At 39.3% G+C, this 14,857-nt stretch overlaps 1 protein-coding gene across 1 annotated transcript in view; it reads left to right on the forward strand.

Annotated features, from left to right (window-relative positions):
* LOC105385858 (dynein axonemal heavy chain 1) overlaps positions 1 to 14,857 on the forward strand; it is a 145,698-nt gene that overhangs the window by 82,784 nt on the left and 48,057 nt on the right. The window contains exons 43-61 of the mRNA XM_048625339.1: positions 165 to 327; positions 563 to 681; positions 966 to 1,171; positions 1,640 to 1,802; positions 2,292 to 2,452; positions 2,712 to 2,927; positions 3,326 to 3,420; positions 3,688 to 3,826; positions 3,915 to 4,077; positions 4,270 to 4,439; positions 5,743 to 5,964; positions 6,472 to 6,636; positions 7,159 to 7,336; positions 8,130 to 8,260; positions 8,406 to 8,511; positions 8,975 to 9,129; positions 9,621 to 9,809; positions 10,212 to 10,341; positions 10,455 to 10,602. Of these exons, the coding sequence (XP_048481296.1) occupies positions 165 to 327; positions 563 to 681; positions 966 to 1,171; positions 1,640 to 1,802; positions 2,292 to 2,452; positions 2,712 to 2,927; positions 3,326 to 3,420; positions 3,688 to 3,826; positions 3,915 to 4,077; positions 4,270 to 4,439; positions 5,743 to 5,964; positions 6,472 to 6,636; positions 7,159 to 7,336; positions 8,130 to 8,260; positions 8,406 to 8,511; positions 8,975 to 9,129; positions 9,621 to 9,809; positions 10,212 to 10,341; positions 10,455 to 10,602 (3,019 nt within the window). The remainder of the gene's footprint in view (positions 1 to 164; positions 328 to 562; positions 682 to 965; positions 1,172 to 1,639; positions 1,803 to 2,291; positions 2,453 to 2,711; positions 2,928 to 3,325; positions 3,421 to 3,687; positions 3,827 to 3,914; positions 4,078 to 4,269; positions 4,440 to 5,742; positions 5,965 to 6,471; positions 6,637 to 7,158; positions 7,337 to 8,129; positions 8,261 to 8,405; positions 8,512 to 8,974; positions 9,130 to 9,620; positions 9,810 to 10,211; positions 10,342 to 10,454; positions 10,603 to 14,857) is intronic.

The following is a 14,857-nucleotide window of genomic DNA, read 5'->3' on the forward strand; positions in this document are numbered from 1 at the left end:
CTAGTTTGCCTGATGATGATTGATACTTTATTTTATTTTATTTATTTTATAATTGTCGGGTCACTAACAGCTATTCATTACACAGTAAAGTATTATAATTATAGAATCAATAAGCCATTTAAAAGAGACTTACTACCTTTACGATTCAAATATTTAATTTACAGCAAAACTGGCTCCTTGCTGGGTCGTGTGGTCTATAATCTGGTCCGTGGGAGCGACCTGCGACCACAACGGTCGGGAAGTGTTCTCTAACTTCATACGGACCGCCATGGACGAAGCTAATCTGTCCATGTTGTTCCCAAAGAAAGGCCGTGTCTATGACTATACGTGAGTAATAACCGATCAGTTACACATTTCTCCTCCTTTATTTCTGCTATAGAAGATATATTTTTGTATTTCTTTGTTATTGGTGCAAATAAAGAATATTGTAATTGCTATTTTAATTTATATATACTCCAATACTGCTATAGTAAATGTTAGTAAGAGTATATTTCAAATATTCACATCCTGTTCCGGTTAATTTGGGTGGCATAACTGTACAAGCTTTTTACTGCAATTGCAGACTCAATGATGGTGGTTTCACGGATCCTACAGAGGACGGGGAACCGGCTGAACCGTTCTGGTATCATTGGATGGAGTACTTGGAACCATATGTGGTAGATCCCGAATGGCAGTATGCAGGTACATATCAACATTTATAAAAGTGCAAGTCTACAATTATCTTGTACCTGTTGCTAAGTACACCATATGCATACCACAGTAGGCATTTGATCTTACCAAATTATTATTTTAGGAGAGTTTTGTGAATTAAAATAATATTTTGGTGAGCAACCGCTGTATTTTTATTCATTTATTGTTGTACATCACCCTGAGGAGGTTCGATGCCGAATCCTCCACGGCACGAGTTAATGAATCTAGGTTCACGACCCTGGTAGAGTTACATCTTGGCAAATCGTAAATTCCAGACATCGAAGTCCCGACGCTAGATAATGTACGGAGCGCCGCCATCTTGGGCTACAAGGTCCTGAACTACAACCACGTACTGTGTGTTGGGCCCACCGGCTCCGGCAAGACTGTCACCATAACGGAGAAGCTCTCCCGAGGGCTGCACAAGAAGTTTGTGTGCGACTTCATCATGTTCTCGGCTAGGACTTCGGCCAATCAGACTCAGGTTTGTTGCAGAGAGGTGAAAACTTTGGTATGATTGTAAAGAAATTTATTGAGTAACTTAGGGCTGGTTTTTTTGATCCGTAGTTAACTCAACTATAGGTTAAATGTCGTAACTATTCGTTAAATATCAGCAAAGTGCATGTTTTGACCCGTGGTTAGAGTAACTTATGGTCAAATATCGAACCATTTGACAAAAAAGTTAACTACTAACATTAGTTAGCAACTACCAATTTTATGACAAGAATTCATGAATTAAACATGTGACTTTATTAATGAACAGTTTCATTACGAATATATCATAAACATTTATTTTATTTAATCTCATTACACTGGCTTACTGTTATTTTAGATCTATAGTAACTTTAAAATGTTTGTAGATAACCAGCTAGGATACAACACCAGACGATCCGCTATGCATAATATAGAATAGATAGAATATATCTAAGACGTTTTCACATGGATTTCTCAGGACTTGATAGACAGCAAATTGGACCGTCGCAAGCGCGGGGTGTACGGTCCACCCCCGACGAAGCGGCAAGTGTTCTTCATAGATGACCTCAACATGCCAGCTCTGGAAGTGTTTGGTGCTCAGCCCCCGATTGAGCTGTTGAGGCAATTCATGGACTTTTCAGGTACCTACTACTTCTGTACGGAATTCGTAGCCTTATCAATGAGTCAACGATGTCGCTTTCTGTGAATAGTACTGGGTAGTATACCACCACGGATTGAATAAGTCATGATAGTTAATGCAACACCTATGAATTCCACACACAACATGACGTAAGTATTCTTCATGATAAAGTTAGGTTCGATATAAAGCATTACACAAACACACGAAGCCGTAAACTATCCACTGCAGGATATGGCTTTCCTCGGAGACTGGAGGTGAGGTTATTGCGATAATATCCCCGCTTGGTCGGTGGGCGAGAGATAATGAATATAGCACGAAGCCCAACTTTATACAAATGTATGCCATAATCTGCTATTGTGCAGTGAATTATGATATGATAAAGGATAGGTGAATATGGCGTGACATGACGCACAAAGCCTACTCTAAATAAGGAAAAGGCTAGCAAAGTAAAGTATAAGAAGGAGATGCAATAACCTGCTCTTGTCGGCAGGGTGGTACGACCGGCTGAACATCGGTGAGTTCCGCACCCTGGTAGACGTGAGTCTGGTGGGGGCCATGGGCCCGCCGGGGGGCGGCCGCAACCCGGTCACCATGCGGCTGCTGAGGCACTTCCACTATATCGCCTTCACTGAAATGGAGTACGCGAGCAAGGTTTGAATTTGCAGTTTTTGTGAAAACCCATATACACTGCACTACTTTATGAGGTTCTTTTCTGTCAACATATTCTCGTGCTTGATTGTCATAAAAACCTTTAGTTCTTCTATCATCGCCTGTTCGCACTGTTCTTTCAGATCCATCCATTGTTGTTTCATAGCTCAGTTCTTCACCACATAATTCCAGAGCATCTATACTATACCTCGTTTAAGCTAAAATGATTAAAGATTCTTCTAAATTGAATTATATTTTCCAGTATGCAATCTTCAGCGTGATCCTCAAATCCTGGACGGCACAATTCAACAATGTCTCCATACGAGAGGACGCGTTCCTCCGAGCCTCTCTGGACATATTCTCCACTCTAGTGGCAGAGCTGCTGCCTACACCCACCAAGTCACACTACACCTTCAACTTGAGGGATCTCAGCAAAGTCTTTCAAGGGATGCTGATGATGGAGCCAGTCGCTGTTAAGGTTATTTATTGGACTTACTAAGGTGCTTAGCTGTCTAAAACTGAAATGTAGAAATCAATGAATACAGGTAATAAATGTTTACATAATCGAAACAATGATGTCGATTCTGAAGGCAGAAATTATAATTTTAGAGATTAATTTCTTTAATTAAAATTCGATATTCTATGAGTATTCCCGTAAATTGAATTTTCTGGCTAACCAACTTCATACTTTGACAGCGTTAAAATTACAATTTGCCTTCAGAATAGCTACGAATGTGCCTACAATCCTACATTGATTGTGAACTTCCAAAAACCAGGAGATTTAAAGGAAAATCTCCGTGAATATTTCAGTGAATTTCGATCCCGCTAAATCGCTGATAATTTTTCCCGTTAAGTACATAATACTTATTGTTCTAGAGTGAAGATGACGTGATTCGTCTGTGGTATCACGAGCATCAGCGGGTGTACCAAGACCGGTTGGCCAGCACTGAGGACCGCCAGTGGTTTGTCAAGTGAGTCGGAATATTAACCTTACCGTTATCCCCCAAAAGGGAAAAAAACTTATGTTTGTGTTCCAGCGCAGCTCAAGCCCCTTGTAAAATACACCACAAGCACTACTGAATCCTACGATAGATACGGTATATCGTCTTCGTCTTGCAGGCTGACGTCTTGGTTCTACTTCACATTACCTACTTAACTGTAAAGACGTAGAAACTGACCTACGCAATATGACTGCTGCTACTTCAATGTGTTACATTATATTATCCTCTTCGACACAGCTTACTGGAAAACAAGCTGAAGTCAGGTTTTGGCAAAAAAACAGCCGATGTGATTGGAGATAGACTGATGCTTTACGGAGACTTCATGGACATAGGCGCCGACGACAGAAAATACGTCGAAATCACTGACAATGATGAGGTATTCTTTTGGTTTTTTACACCCACTAAACAGCTGTGATCTGTGACTTGTTCTTATCATAGGGTAAATCATCTACTCATGTTTACAGCTGGAAGAGATGATCCAACGGTATTTGGAAGACTACAATTTGTCTACGACTGTGCCTTTAGACCTGGTGCTGTTTGAGGATGCGGTCTCTCATATCTGTCGTATTTCTCGCATCATGAGGCAGCCCATGGCTAACGCTTTGCTGCTCGGAATGGGCGGATCAGGTAATTGTCTTTTTCTCCCGACGTAGTTCACTGTTGTATAAAAACGCTTCGGTACTTCGTTTTGCGACTTTTTCTGTAGAAGCAATACTTACTGTGTGATGAGTATGACTTTTTGGTTTATATAATTAGTAAGTAGTCGTAAGTTAAACCCAAATAGGCGGCGAAATGAATAATGTCAACCCTTACTCTCAGGTCGACAAAGCTTGACTCGCCTTGCCGCATTCATGGCGGAACTATCCTGCGTGCAGATTGAGATCACGAAGGCATACGGCCAGCAGGAGTGGAGGGATGACCTCAAGATGACGATGATGAAGGCAGGCGCCGAGAACAGAGGAACCGTGTTCTTGTTCTCTGATGCTCAGGTATTTGATCGCATCATTATTATTATATCATCATTATTTTATCGCATGATGCACAGATAAATGAAGTTAGAGTTAGTAAGAGTACGACAGTCTTATTTATTTAATTTAGTTGCCCAACCGATTTCACCTAACGTGCAACGTCTCCCGTGAAAGTCTTTAGCAGGAACTCCGACATACGGATTCATTCTTACTTTTTAATAATTCAAAATAACGTCTCTCTCCGTCTTTGCAAAAAAAAGCTTTTTGTAGGTGGGTGAAATCGCCAAAATTTGTACATTTTTTGTCCATTTCTCTTGGTTGCACTAAAACCTACTAAATGAGAAAAATATAACAACTTCACATAGAAAATTTTGGTAAATCATATTAGTAGAATAAGTAACGTATTAAATTATTTGTATTTTATCATATTTTGTATAGTGGTTATTGAAATTTACATAAATTTTAATCTTAATAAAAATATCATATTTCTTTGTTATGCTCTTTGTAACAGTATTTTTTTGTATAAAATAGTATTAAATCTAAATTATTTTACTGGAATCACCAAGAGCAAAAGTTTTTTTAGAAGTGGCGTTAGTGTCGCGTCTCCACCATTTTGTTTGTAGTCGTTATCGAAGTTATAGTGAACTCGGAAGAAAAAAGACTTTTCAGTGTTCCCCTTTGTAACAACCGACAAATTAAGTTAAAGGAAAGTATTTACAAAGTAATTCCTGCACGTAAAATCATAATTTCAGTCTGTTTACTATGCAGTTAGTCAAATTTTCGGAAAACTAAATCCACGTGTGTTAAAATATTTTTAGCTTATGAACGTAAGAATTTTTGTTCCATTTTGTTACAATTTTCTTTGTAACGTTACAAAAAGGAAAGCTAAGGGCACATTCAGACTGACAAGAATGTGATGACATTTTTTAAACTAATAAAGTATAAAAACATATAAGTTGTACAGAAGTTTAATTTCAATTATCCTAACTAGTGATACCTAATACGAAAATAATTAATAATTCAATTAATAAAAAAAAACCTCATAGATATATAGGTATATTTTTTAAATATTTTATTTCAAAAATTACGAAAGTAGTTCGTGTTTTAATTATTGAATATAATAAAAAAAAATCATAACCCTCCTTTTCGCTTCGCCGTAGTGCTGATTAAATAAAAAATGTTTTATTTATTCATAGTAGTGTGATCGAGTCCGAATAGTTCCTTTTTGTAACATTTTTGTAACGTTTCCCTTTTGTTACGTACAAATTTTGGCGATTTCACCCAGGTACAAAAATGGTAAATAAAAAAAATATACACACCACAGATAAAAATGGAATCCTACCTCGAAGACCTAAACAATATTCTGAGCTCGGGCGACGTGCCGAACATCTACGAGCCTGAAGACCTGGACAAGATCTACCACTCAGTGAGGCATGCCGTGATGGAAATGAACCTGGCTGCCACCAAGAGTAATCTGTTCTCGTGCTATCAGAAGCGAGTGCGGACCAACCTGCACGTCGTCATTGTTATGAGCCCTATCGGAGAGGCAAGTAAATGTTGTATATTTCATTTATTGATTTAAGGCGGTTTGCACTAATTTTGGTTTCTTCTTGTCTTTCTTGCCAGCAGTTCGCTGTAATTGTCGACTCAAGGAAAAGCCCTTAGTAGACGTTCTTGCCACTACTGCCCAAGAATATTTGACGGTCATAGTAAGACCATCACACTACCGCTTAGCCAACCCTGTTAGTCGTGGGAGCGCAAAGAAAATTGTCTACTTCTCAGTCCAACCATACACCGATGGACCGATGCGGACTCGCTGATTTTTTGTAACCAAGCCTTCTTGCTCTGTGCCTTGGCTTGAGAATCAAAGTCAGGTATCATGTATATGGCTCTGTGAATCTGAGGAGCTTGGTCTTTTTTCTTTATTATCGCTACCAATTCGTGAAGAACTGACGTGATTGTTAAATTGGTAAAATACCAGTACCTATGTGCGCCGCCGCGGCCACTTCAATCACATATGTTTGCACCTTTAACCATGTCCATCTACTCGCAGATATTCCGCGCGCGTCTCCGCCAGTTCCCGTCTCTGGTGAGCTGTTGCACCGTGGACTGGTTCAGCGAGTGGCCCCGCTCCGCGCTCGAGTCCGTCGCCAAACACTACTTCACGCACATGCCTGAGCTCGACGACACCCCTGAGCCTGTTATAGACGCTATTGTCGTAAGCGCTCATTTAAAGTCTGTTTTTTAATCTCACATACTAAATTGACAGATTCTGAACGGTTCATCAACAGTCAATTAAATATGTCACTTGATCGTGGTACAATCGACTGTTGATGAACCGTTCAGAATCTGTCAATTTAGTATCTTGAGATAAAAAAACTGAATTTACTTATGTTTTTAGAAAACCAACTATACACAGGTTCTTGCAAAGTGAAAGTCACCTCAAAGGCTTAGTAAACTTATCACCTTTTCGTCACCTGGCTAAACCGATGGGTTGGCCATTATAAGTGATACAAGTTATTACTTATAATGGCCAACCCATCGGTTTAGCCACTCAAAGCCTTTTCAAATTTTATTGAGAAAACACTAAAATTCATACAAATTCAATGATCTATTCACTATTGCATACATATAGCATTTTGTTGGCCTGGAAATGCAGTGTAGAACTTGTAATACCAAAAAACGCTTCACTATCGACGTCCTCTATGTTACTAACCTTTTTAACCCCTTCGCCTTGTAGTCTGTTGGTTGTTTCGCCCACGAGAGCGTCGTGGCAGCGAGCGCAAGGTTCCTTGAACAGCTGAACAGACGCAACTACGTGACTCCAATGTCTTACCTGGAGATGTTGGGGGCCTACGCCGACATGTTCAAGAAGAAACGACAAGCTATACTGACGGAGTCTGACGCTTTGAAGACTGGTATTTATGTTTTTAGAGTGGAGTGTTACACGGCTATTTAACTGTGCTGTGTATTTTGACTTTGTCTGAATGATTGAAATCAATGTAGTCGTAAAAATTTAAAAAAGTCTTTCGGGGCAGCGTTGGTGCTGCCTGTTTCTACAAGTTGGGTCAAGTACTGTTCGTTGTTTTTCAACCTTGTTGTGATGTAAGGTTCCGTGAGTCTTTGTTTTGGTCATTTTTGAAAGTTTATGCAGTTTGATATAATGTATTTAAATATTCACCCTGTTCTCTGGTCGGTAAAGCCATTTTTCAAACAGAAATTGTACCAACTTTCACAGTGGACTTTTCCAATCTATTTAATGAAAATTGATTATCCGGCTCGAAGGACTATTATGTTTATTGTATTTTGGTTCTTAATTGCCTAAATAGATAGGATTTTTGAATTAAAACTCATTTTCTTATTTTGTTGTTGTTTTCCTCAATGTCGTAGTTTTAACAAAGTACTCTGTGCTCTTTTTCTTTGAGACTGACATTACTTACATTTCTTTTTTTTCATGGAGTCTCTTTAGGTGAATCGAACAATCCGAATAATGTTTTATTTTTATTTTTCAATTAATTGTCTTGACATATTAATGATTGGAGGCAGGCCTATATAAGACATTTTGCTGAGGAGCACTTTAAAATCTGCCTAGGTCTAAGAATAGTTCTTCTTCAATAGTTCTAAACCTTCCTCTTTCCTACGGCCTTCTTTTTGCATCCTTTCTATTGCGTCCGTTACATCACAGTAACAACTACAATTTCCATCACTCAGGTTTGAATAAGCTTAATGAGACCGAGATTGAAGTAAAGGAATTACAAATAGAGCTAGCGGAGTTAAAACCTTTGATGGAAGCTGCTGCAGAAGAAACCAGGAAGGTCATTGAGCAAATCGCCCAAGATACGGTGAGAATGTCATTTCTGTCAGTTGATAAAGGGAGGTGTTATGAATTTGATATTCTACACGGAACTCCGCCAATTCACAATTGGAAGATCCATAAATGTTCAGTTTCAGAGTCAAGGATACCAAAAATTCTTCTTGGTTTTTTAGGCTATTGCGGAAGAAGCCCGTGAACAGGTGGAAAAAGAAACTGTTATAGCTGAAGCCATGGCAAAGGAGACTTCGTTACTGGCTGAAGATGCCCAGAAAGACTTGGGTTAGTTATCTCATGTGGATTTATTTTATTATCTTTAGGGTACCGCACCTAAAAACGGAAGCGAGTTTGGTACCTTTCAGGAACAATTTTATTTGTTATCCACTCGTCTTTTCGTAAGTCAATCAACACACAATATTTAGGGAAACCGTAGCAATATAGAGTTGGAATTTAAGCTATTATTTAAATGCACGGTCCCACCGCCCTCTCGAAACTAAAACATTCAACCTTCTAATATATGTTTACATAAACAGTCATGTATATTACAGAAATGCCTATTTGGATGCTTTCATGTCAATCTAAATTCATAGTCCCAACTACGAAATAGTACTTACTGTCACTGGAAAACCTCTGAAACATCACACGTTGTTAAAGTCGCACAAAACATCAAAAAGCACTCAAACACGTTATAAAGGCCGTCATACACTACGTCAAAAAGCCGTCAAATAAAAACGTTTGACTGCAGACGAGGCGATGCCAGCGCTGCGTGCCGCGGAGAAGGCGCTTCAAGAGCTGAACCGGAACGACATCGTGGAGGTGAAGGCCATGAAGAAGCCCCCGGCCGGGGTGGTGCTGGTCATCGAGTCGCTGTGCATGGTCTTCGATATCAAGCCTGTCAAGGTTCATCATTGATCTTAAGGGCCTAGCACACATATCAACTCGGAAAGGGATCGTGACCGAATAAACTAGAGCCTTTCAAGTATTCTGTGTCATCTGTGTGAAACTCTCTACTGCAAACTGCAACGCACACTAATGGGAATCCTACCGTAATCGCCTCGCCTCGGGACGAGCTCGCGACCGCCGCCGATCCATTTACGTTACGTTTATGTGTGCTGTGACCTTTAGTCTGTAGATACAATTTAAATGACATGGGATTGCATGTGCAGCAGACAACGTGTCGTAACGTCATGCCGTCCGGTGCCAATTTGTTAGCCTTGAAGTACGGAATTTAACAAATACTCCAAAAAGTCGGTTCCACCAGACTTCTCACTATTGCTAATTCCGATATTTATTATATTTATTTATATTATTAATAGTATATTATTGTTATTAGTTATAATTATAAATGATAATTAAAAAACAGGTTCCTCTAAACATTTGGTTCTTTTCAGGAACCTGGTGCCAAGTTTGGTGAGAAAATCCTCAACTACTGGAAACCAGGCTCACTCATGCTCTCCGATCCAACCGCCTTCCTTGACTCTCTCATGAACTTCGACAAGGAGTCGATAACTGAAGATGTCATTAAGAAGTTGAAGAGATTTGTAGTGGATCCCTTGTATAAGCCCGAGAAGATTGCACGGGTAAAAATGTTGTATCAAAATCATTAAAAATCACTTTTTTGGTTGTATCATCCTCATCATCTTAACCAACGTTTTGAGTCTAAAATTACTCCTAGGTCGCGTATTTTGTAAACGCGTTGAATTTCGTTGCCTTGCAGACGTTTCGTTGCCATTTTAAACGAATTTGGTGTCAATATACATTCAGGGCTGATTTTTCAATAGTCAGATAAGTGTTACTGTTATCTGAGGAATAAAATTTGTTGCTGTCACATCTGAATGTTTGTATTAGACTATGACAGCAACAATTTTATTCTTCAGATAATCTGACCATTGAAAAAGTAGCCCTTAGAAGGATAGTCGAGTCAACACAATAAAAACTTCACTTCAATAGTATTTTCTAAAATACCTGCAATATTGTGATAGGTCTCGAAGGCGTGTCAGTCGCTGTGCATGTGGGTGCACGCGATGTTCAAGTTCTATCATGTCAACAAGGCAGTCGCCCCTAAAAAGGCAGCACTTGACAAGGCCATGAAGGAATTGAGTGATGTTCAAGGTAAATTTATACATAAGATTTCCTTTGTCCTTTTGAGAAACCATTTTTTTTATTTCACTAAAATTACTGTGTAAAAAGCTTAAAAAGAACTCAGTATTTAATTTAAATTATAGCACTACTCGACGCAGCCAAAGCAAAGATGCAAGCCCTCCTAGAAGGCATTGCGAAACTAAACGCATACCTTCTAGAGAAAGAAGAAGAACGACTGAAGACGGAGGAAGATATAAACCAATGTCTTGCCCGAATGGATCGCGCTAATAGGTACTGCATTCTATAATACGAGTATATATACTTTTTCAATAGTTTTTCCAAAATAAGCTGTTAGACCCGCCAGGCATACAGCCATACAGGCCCAGAATCTCCGTTATAAAATTATAATAAATAAATAAATAATCATTTATTTCAGGTCATCATTTGTTACATTAAAATTAAAATCACAAAATAAACCCATATGTAAATACAATAAAAGTACAATATTTAAAACTGAATAAACATAAAAATATAATAAAGTGCTGTATAGGGGCAATAAAACTATGGACAAATTACAATTAAAATTATAAAAATGTTAAATGCATTCGCCTACTTCTTATTCCCCGACTGGTGCATGAAAAGCCAGTGCTTAATGAACCCATTTCCATAAATATCGTCGCCGACAGCTGCTATCAGCTCATTGCTGGAGCTCCGGACTCGGTCCCAGAACAACACCGCCCGGAGCCGCAGCACGGCGAAGTAGTCGGGGACCCCGGCGTCGGCGAACATGGCCTTCGCACTGCAGTAGCGCGGTTGTCTCAGCAATATGCGTAGTGCGTCATTGTATTGTACTCTAAGGGTGCTGTATGCTCTCCTTGTGTACTTAATCCATAGTTGGCAGGTATAAAACGTTTGACAAAAGGCCTTGAAGAGCACAATTTTTACATCCTTAGAGCACTTGGCAAACCTGCGTGCGAGCATGTTGCACCGCACCGCCAGGGCCCGCCGCTCGCGCTCCATGTCGGCGTCGCCACTCAGGGTCTCCGTCAGCACATGACCCAAGTACCTGGACTTATCTACAACCCGAATCGATGAGCCATACATGTAGACCGGGGGTATCCTCTCCGGACCTCTCCCCACTCTAAATACCATAACTTCACATTTCTTGGCGTTATATTTTAAACCATTACTATTAGCGAATCTCTCACACACAGCAATGAGCTTTCTTAATCCGCCGACCGAGGGGCTGAGGAGCACCATATCATCTGCGTAGCTCAAGTTGTTGAAGCATACATCCCCTACGTGACACCCGATGCCGGTGCTCCTCAACTCCTCGATCAGGTCATTTACATAAAGGTTGAAGAGGTCCGGAGAGGTCAGCCCTCCCTGACGAACGCCACACTCTAGTCTATATTCACTAGAGTGTGCGTCGCCCCATCGTACAGAGTTAGTTTGGTTCTCATACCAGTGTCTCAACAGACCCACTAGGTCAGAAGGAACCTTAGACTTTAACATCTTCGACCAGAGCAGGTTATAGTTTACCAAGTCAAAAGCACGACTTAGGTCTAAAAAGCATGCATAGACCGAAGTTTCTCTATGTTTGTAGTAATTGACTGCGTGCTTAAGACTCAGTATCGCAGAGTCTGTTGAAAGACCAGGACGAAAACCAAACTGCGCGTCACTGATCTTAACATTCCTCATCAACTCGGGCTGCAGAAGCCGTTCAAGCACCTTGCCAGCGACGGTACCCAAGGAAATAGGTCTATAGTTTGACACACTCGAGAGATCTCCTGTTTTATTTTTGATGACTGGAACCACCACCGTCCTCATCATAAGATCCGGTAGGTACTGAAGTTCTAAGCAATAATTAAATATTAAAGCCAATATTTTATATACCTCATAACTAGCGTACAGAATATGCTCGATGCTGAGAGAGTCATGCCCGGGGGACTTTCCCCGGGTCATGCAGCGCACCGCGCGAGCCACGCTCGCCGCCGTCACACGCAGCTCGGCCGCTGGGGGCTGCGGGGCGGGGGTGGAGGCGGGCGCGGCCGGCGGGGGCGACGGGGCTGCCTCCGCATCGGGCACACACTGTACCTTGAGAGGAGCGACTTTGAAATGGTTTGCGAAAATGTCCGCAATGGCCGCTTCATTACTTTCATTCTCTACAGATACTGGCAACCCTCGTTTGTAGCTTAGAGCTTTAGTACCCTTCCAAAACTTATTAAAGTCTTTGTTTCGTTTCTGTAGGCACTGGCTAGCTGTGCATCGTGGTGGGAACGTTAAATGACATGAACTTTATCCAAAGTGAAATCTTATTATACGAGTATACATAATTATATATATATATTAATATTGTCTTTAAACTTTAATGATATTTACTTTTGTATCTTTTAATTTTAATTTTATAAATGTAAATGTAATTAGGATAGGATATGATATGGGCTTTTTACACCTGAAATAAAGATATATTATTATTATTATTATTATTATTTTGGCACCAGCGTAATTTACTCTTAAATATTTTCCGGCTAGCGTGCATTTCATCATAAATTTTACCCGTATTGGGTTTACCAAAATTTATCCACATCTTAAAACACTTTTATCGGTACTAATTCAGCTGTTTCATCGATTAACTGACAATGATTAAAATGTTCTTCTTTACGAGATTTGATAGCATTTTAAGTTGCGTTTAATATAAAGTTAATATCAACAACAGAAACATATTCTTTTAAAAGCTAGAATTTTGAATTGAAACAGGGGCATTAATGAGTGAATATGCCATAAATAATGCTGCGTGGTGGACTAGGCCTATACCCCTTTCTTTATTGTTTTCCCTTGCCCCAGCAGTTGGGACGTGATGACGTGCATGCTAAACCAATCTGCTGTATTCAGAGACCAAAATAACTTACTAGCTAAACGGGATATGCTTACTCTAACTTATCGCTAAATGACCTCCACAAAAGGCATGCAAATCTAAGCACATACTTGTATGACTCTAAAGAGTTGAGGGTTCATAACTACATTGATATTTGTTTATTAAATGAGACCTGGCATAAAGATAAAAATACAATTTAAAGAATTTTTATCTTTAAGCTATTTTATTAAATTTTAGTAGACGATGGCCTTGTATCGCTATCATAACTTTTCTGCACTAAACAAGTATCACTAAAGATGGGCGATTGTATTAACCTCAGTAAAAAAATATGGACTGGGCATACCATACATATTTCTTACGGTTGTACCTACCACCAGTTGTACAGTATGTTGAGCACAACTATAGTAAATCTTAAATAATAATACTATTACAGAGTTATAATATAGATTGCCAACATTTTTTTAACTTATATATAGCGTGGATGTAACTCTCATCTAAATAAATTTTCTCATAAAATATCCTTTTGCAATTCCGGTGGTAGACTTCTGTTTGCCATTATTTGTCGCAGGTAAAGCTCCCTCTTTGCAGCAATATTTGATGTCTCCATTAAGACTTGTCTATTCGACATTTTTTGTATTGCACAATCCAGTATCTTTCAAAAGTCTTCGCAAATGTTCTCTGCTGCCATTATAACCTATGTCTTCCTTTAACAGTGCCAACAACTTTGCAATTGTTGGTACCTCTTTCTTCACAGTATAAGAATTGCTGATTTTTTGTCGGATCACACTCTTTAATTGATCAAGATCGTTTGATCAAAATCGTCTAACTCCTTCTTTGGGCGTGGCCGTTCCTTTGTTGTGCTGGCGTGGAAAATTTACCCTGGTTAATCGACCCCTCTTTGGAAATTCTTCTAACTGTGTTTAATAACAAATATACATTGTGAGGCATTCTATTATATCAAAATAGTATTTTTTTACAAGAAATATAGCAATGTATGTTTATGGTTAGAAATTAAGTATCCACTCACCAGTATAAAACGCTGCTCTTTCATAAATATCGTGTATATTGACTTATACTTTTTCAGCCTCATTCTCCGCCAAACATCGTAGGTAAACGCTATAAATCATCTCTCTGGCTTCGCTGCAAAAGGTTTTATTCATTTTACCTCGTGAACAAACTCAACAAACCACAAAACCCTAAAATTTAGCAAAATCCGATTTGTTTATACAGGAACAGAGCTAGTTTGACATTGAAACCATAGAAACAGACCACAAATCAAAAGTTTTTGTTTTATTGCCAGGTTTAAATCTGTTTAGTTCCTAAAACATTAATATCTACTCTTTTGTTCAGCTGTACATCTCACTATCATCCTCAGGCAATTCAACAAATGAACCTTTCGGTCAATTCATTTCATTCGTGATTGGGTCGGTCTTGCTAACAAGTGAAGAATCCCAAGGTCGTCCGGAGGTATTGAAACAACGGTGTCCCAGTTATGAATGAATAATATATTTGATTGACACAGCTTATATATGTCGCATATATAAGCTGTTACAAAACAGCGAGCGTTTGTAAACTGACGACGCCGTATGTAAACGGCGAGATCATACAAAATGCCTGCGACATAATATACATACGGTTGAAACCTGACAATTCCAAGTATGAATTTCA

The sequence above is a fragment of the Plutella xylostella genome, chromosome 14, assembly GCF_932276165.1.
Source record: "Plutella xylostella chromosome 14, ilPluXylo3.1, whole genome shotgun sequence".
In the NCBI taxonomy this organism is placed as follows: Eukaryota; Metazoa; Arthropoda; class Insecta; order Lepidoptera; family Plutellidae; genus Plutella; species Plutella xylostella.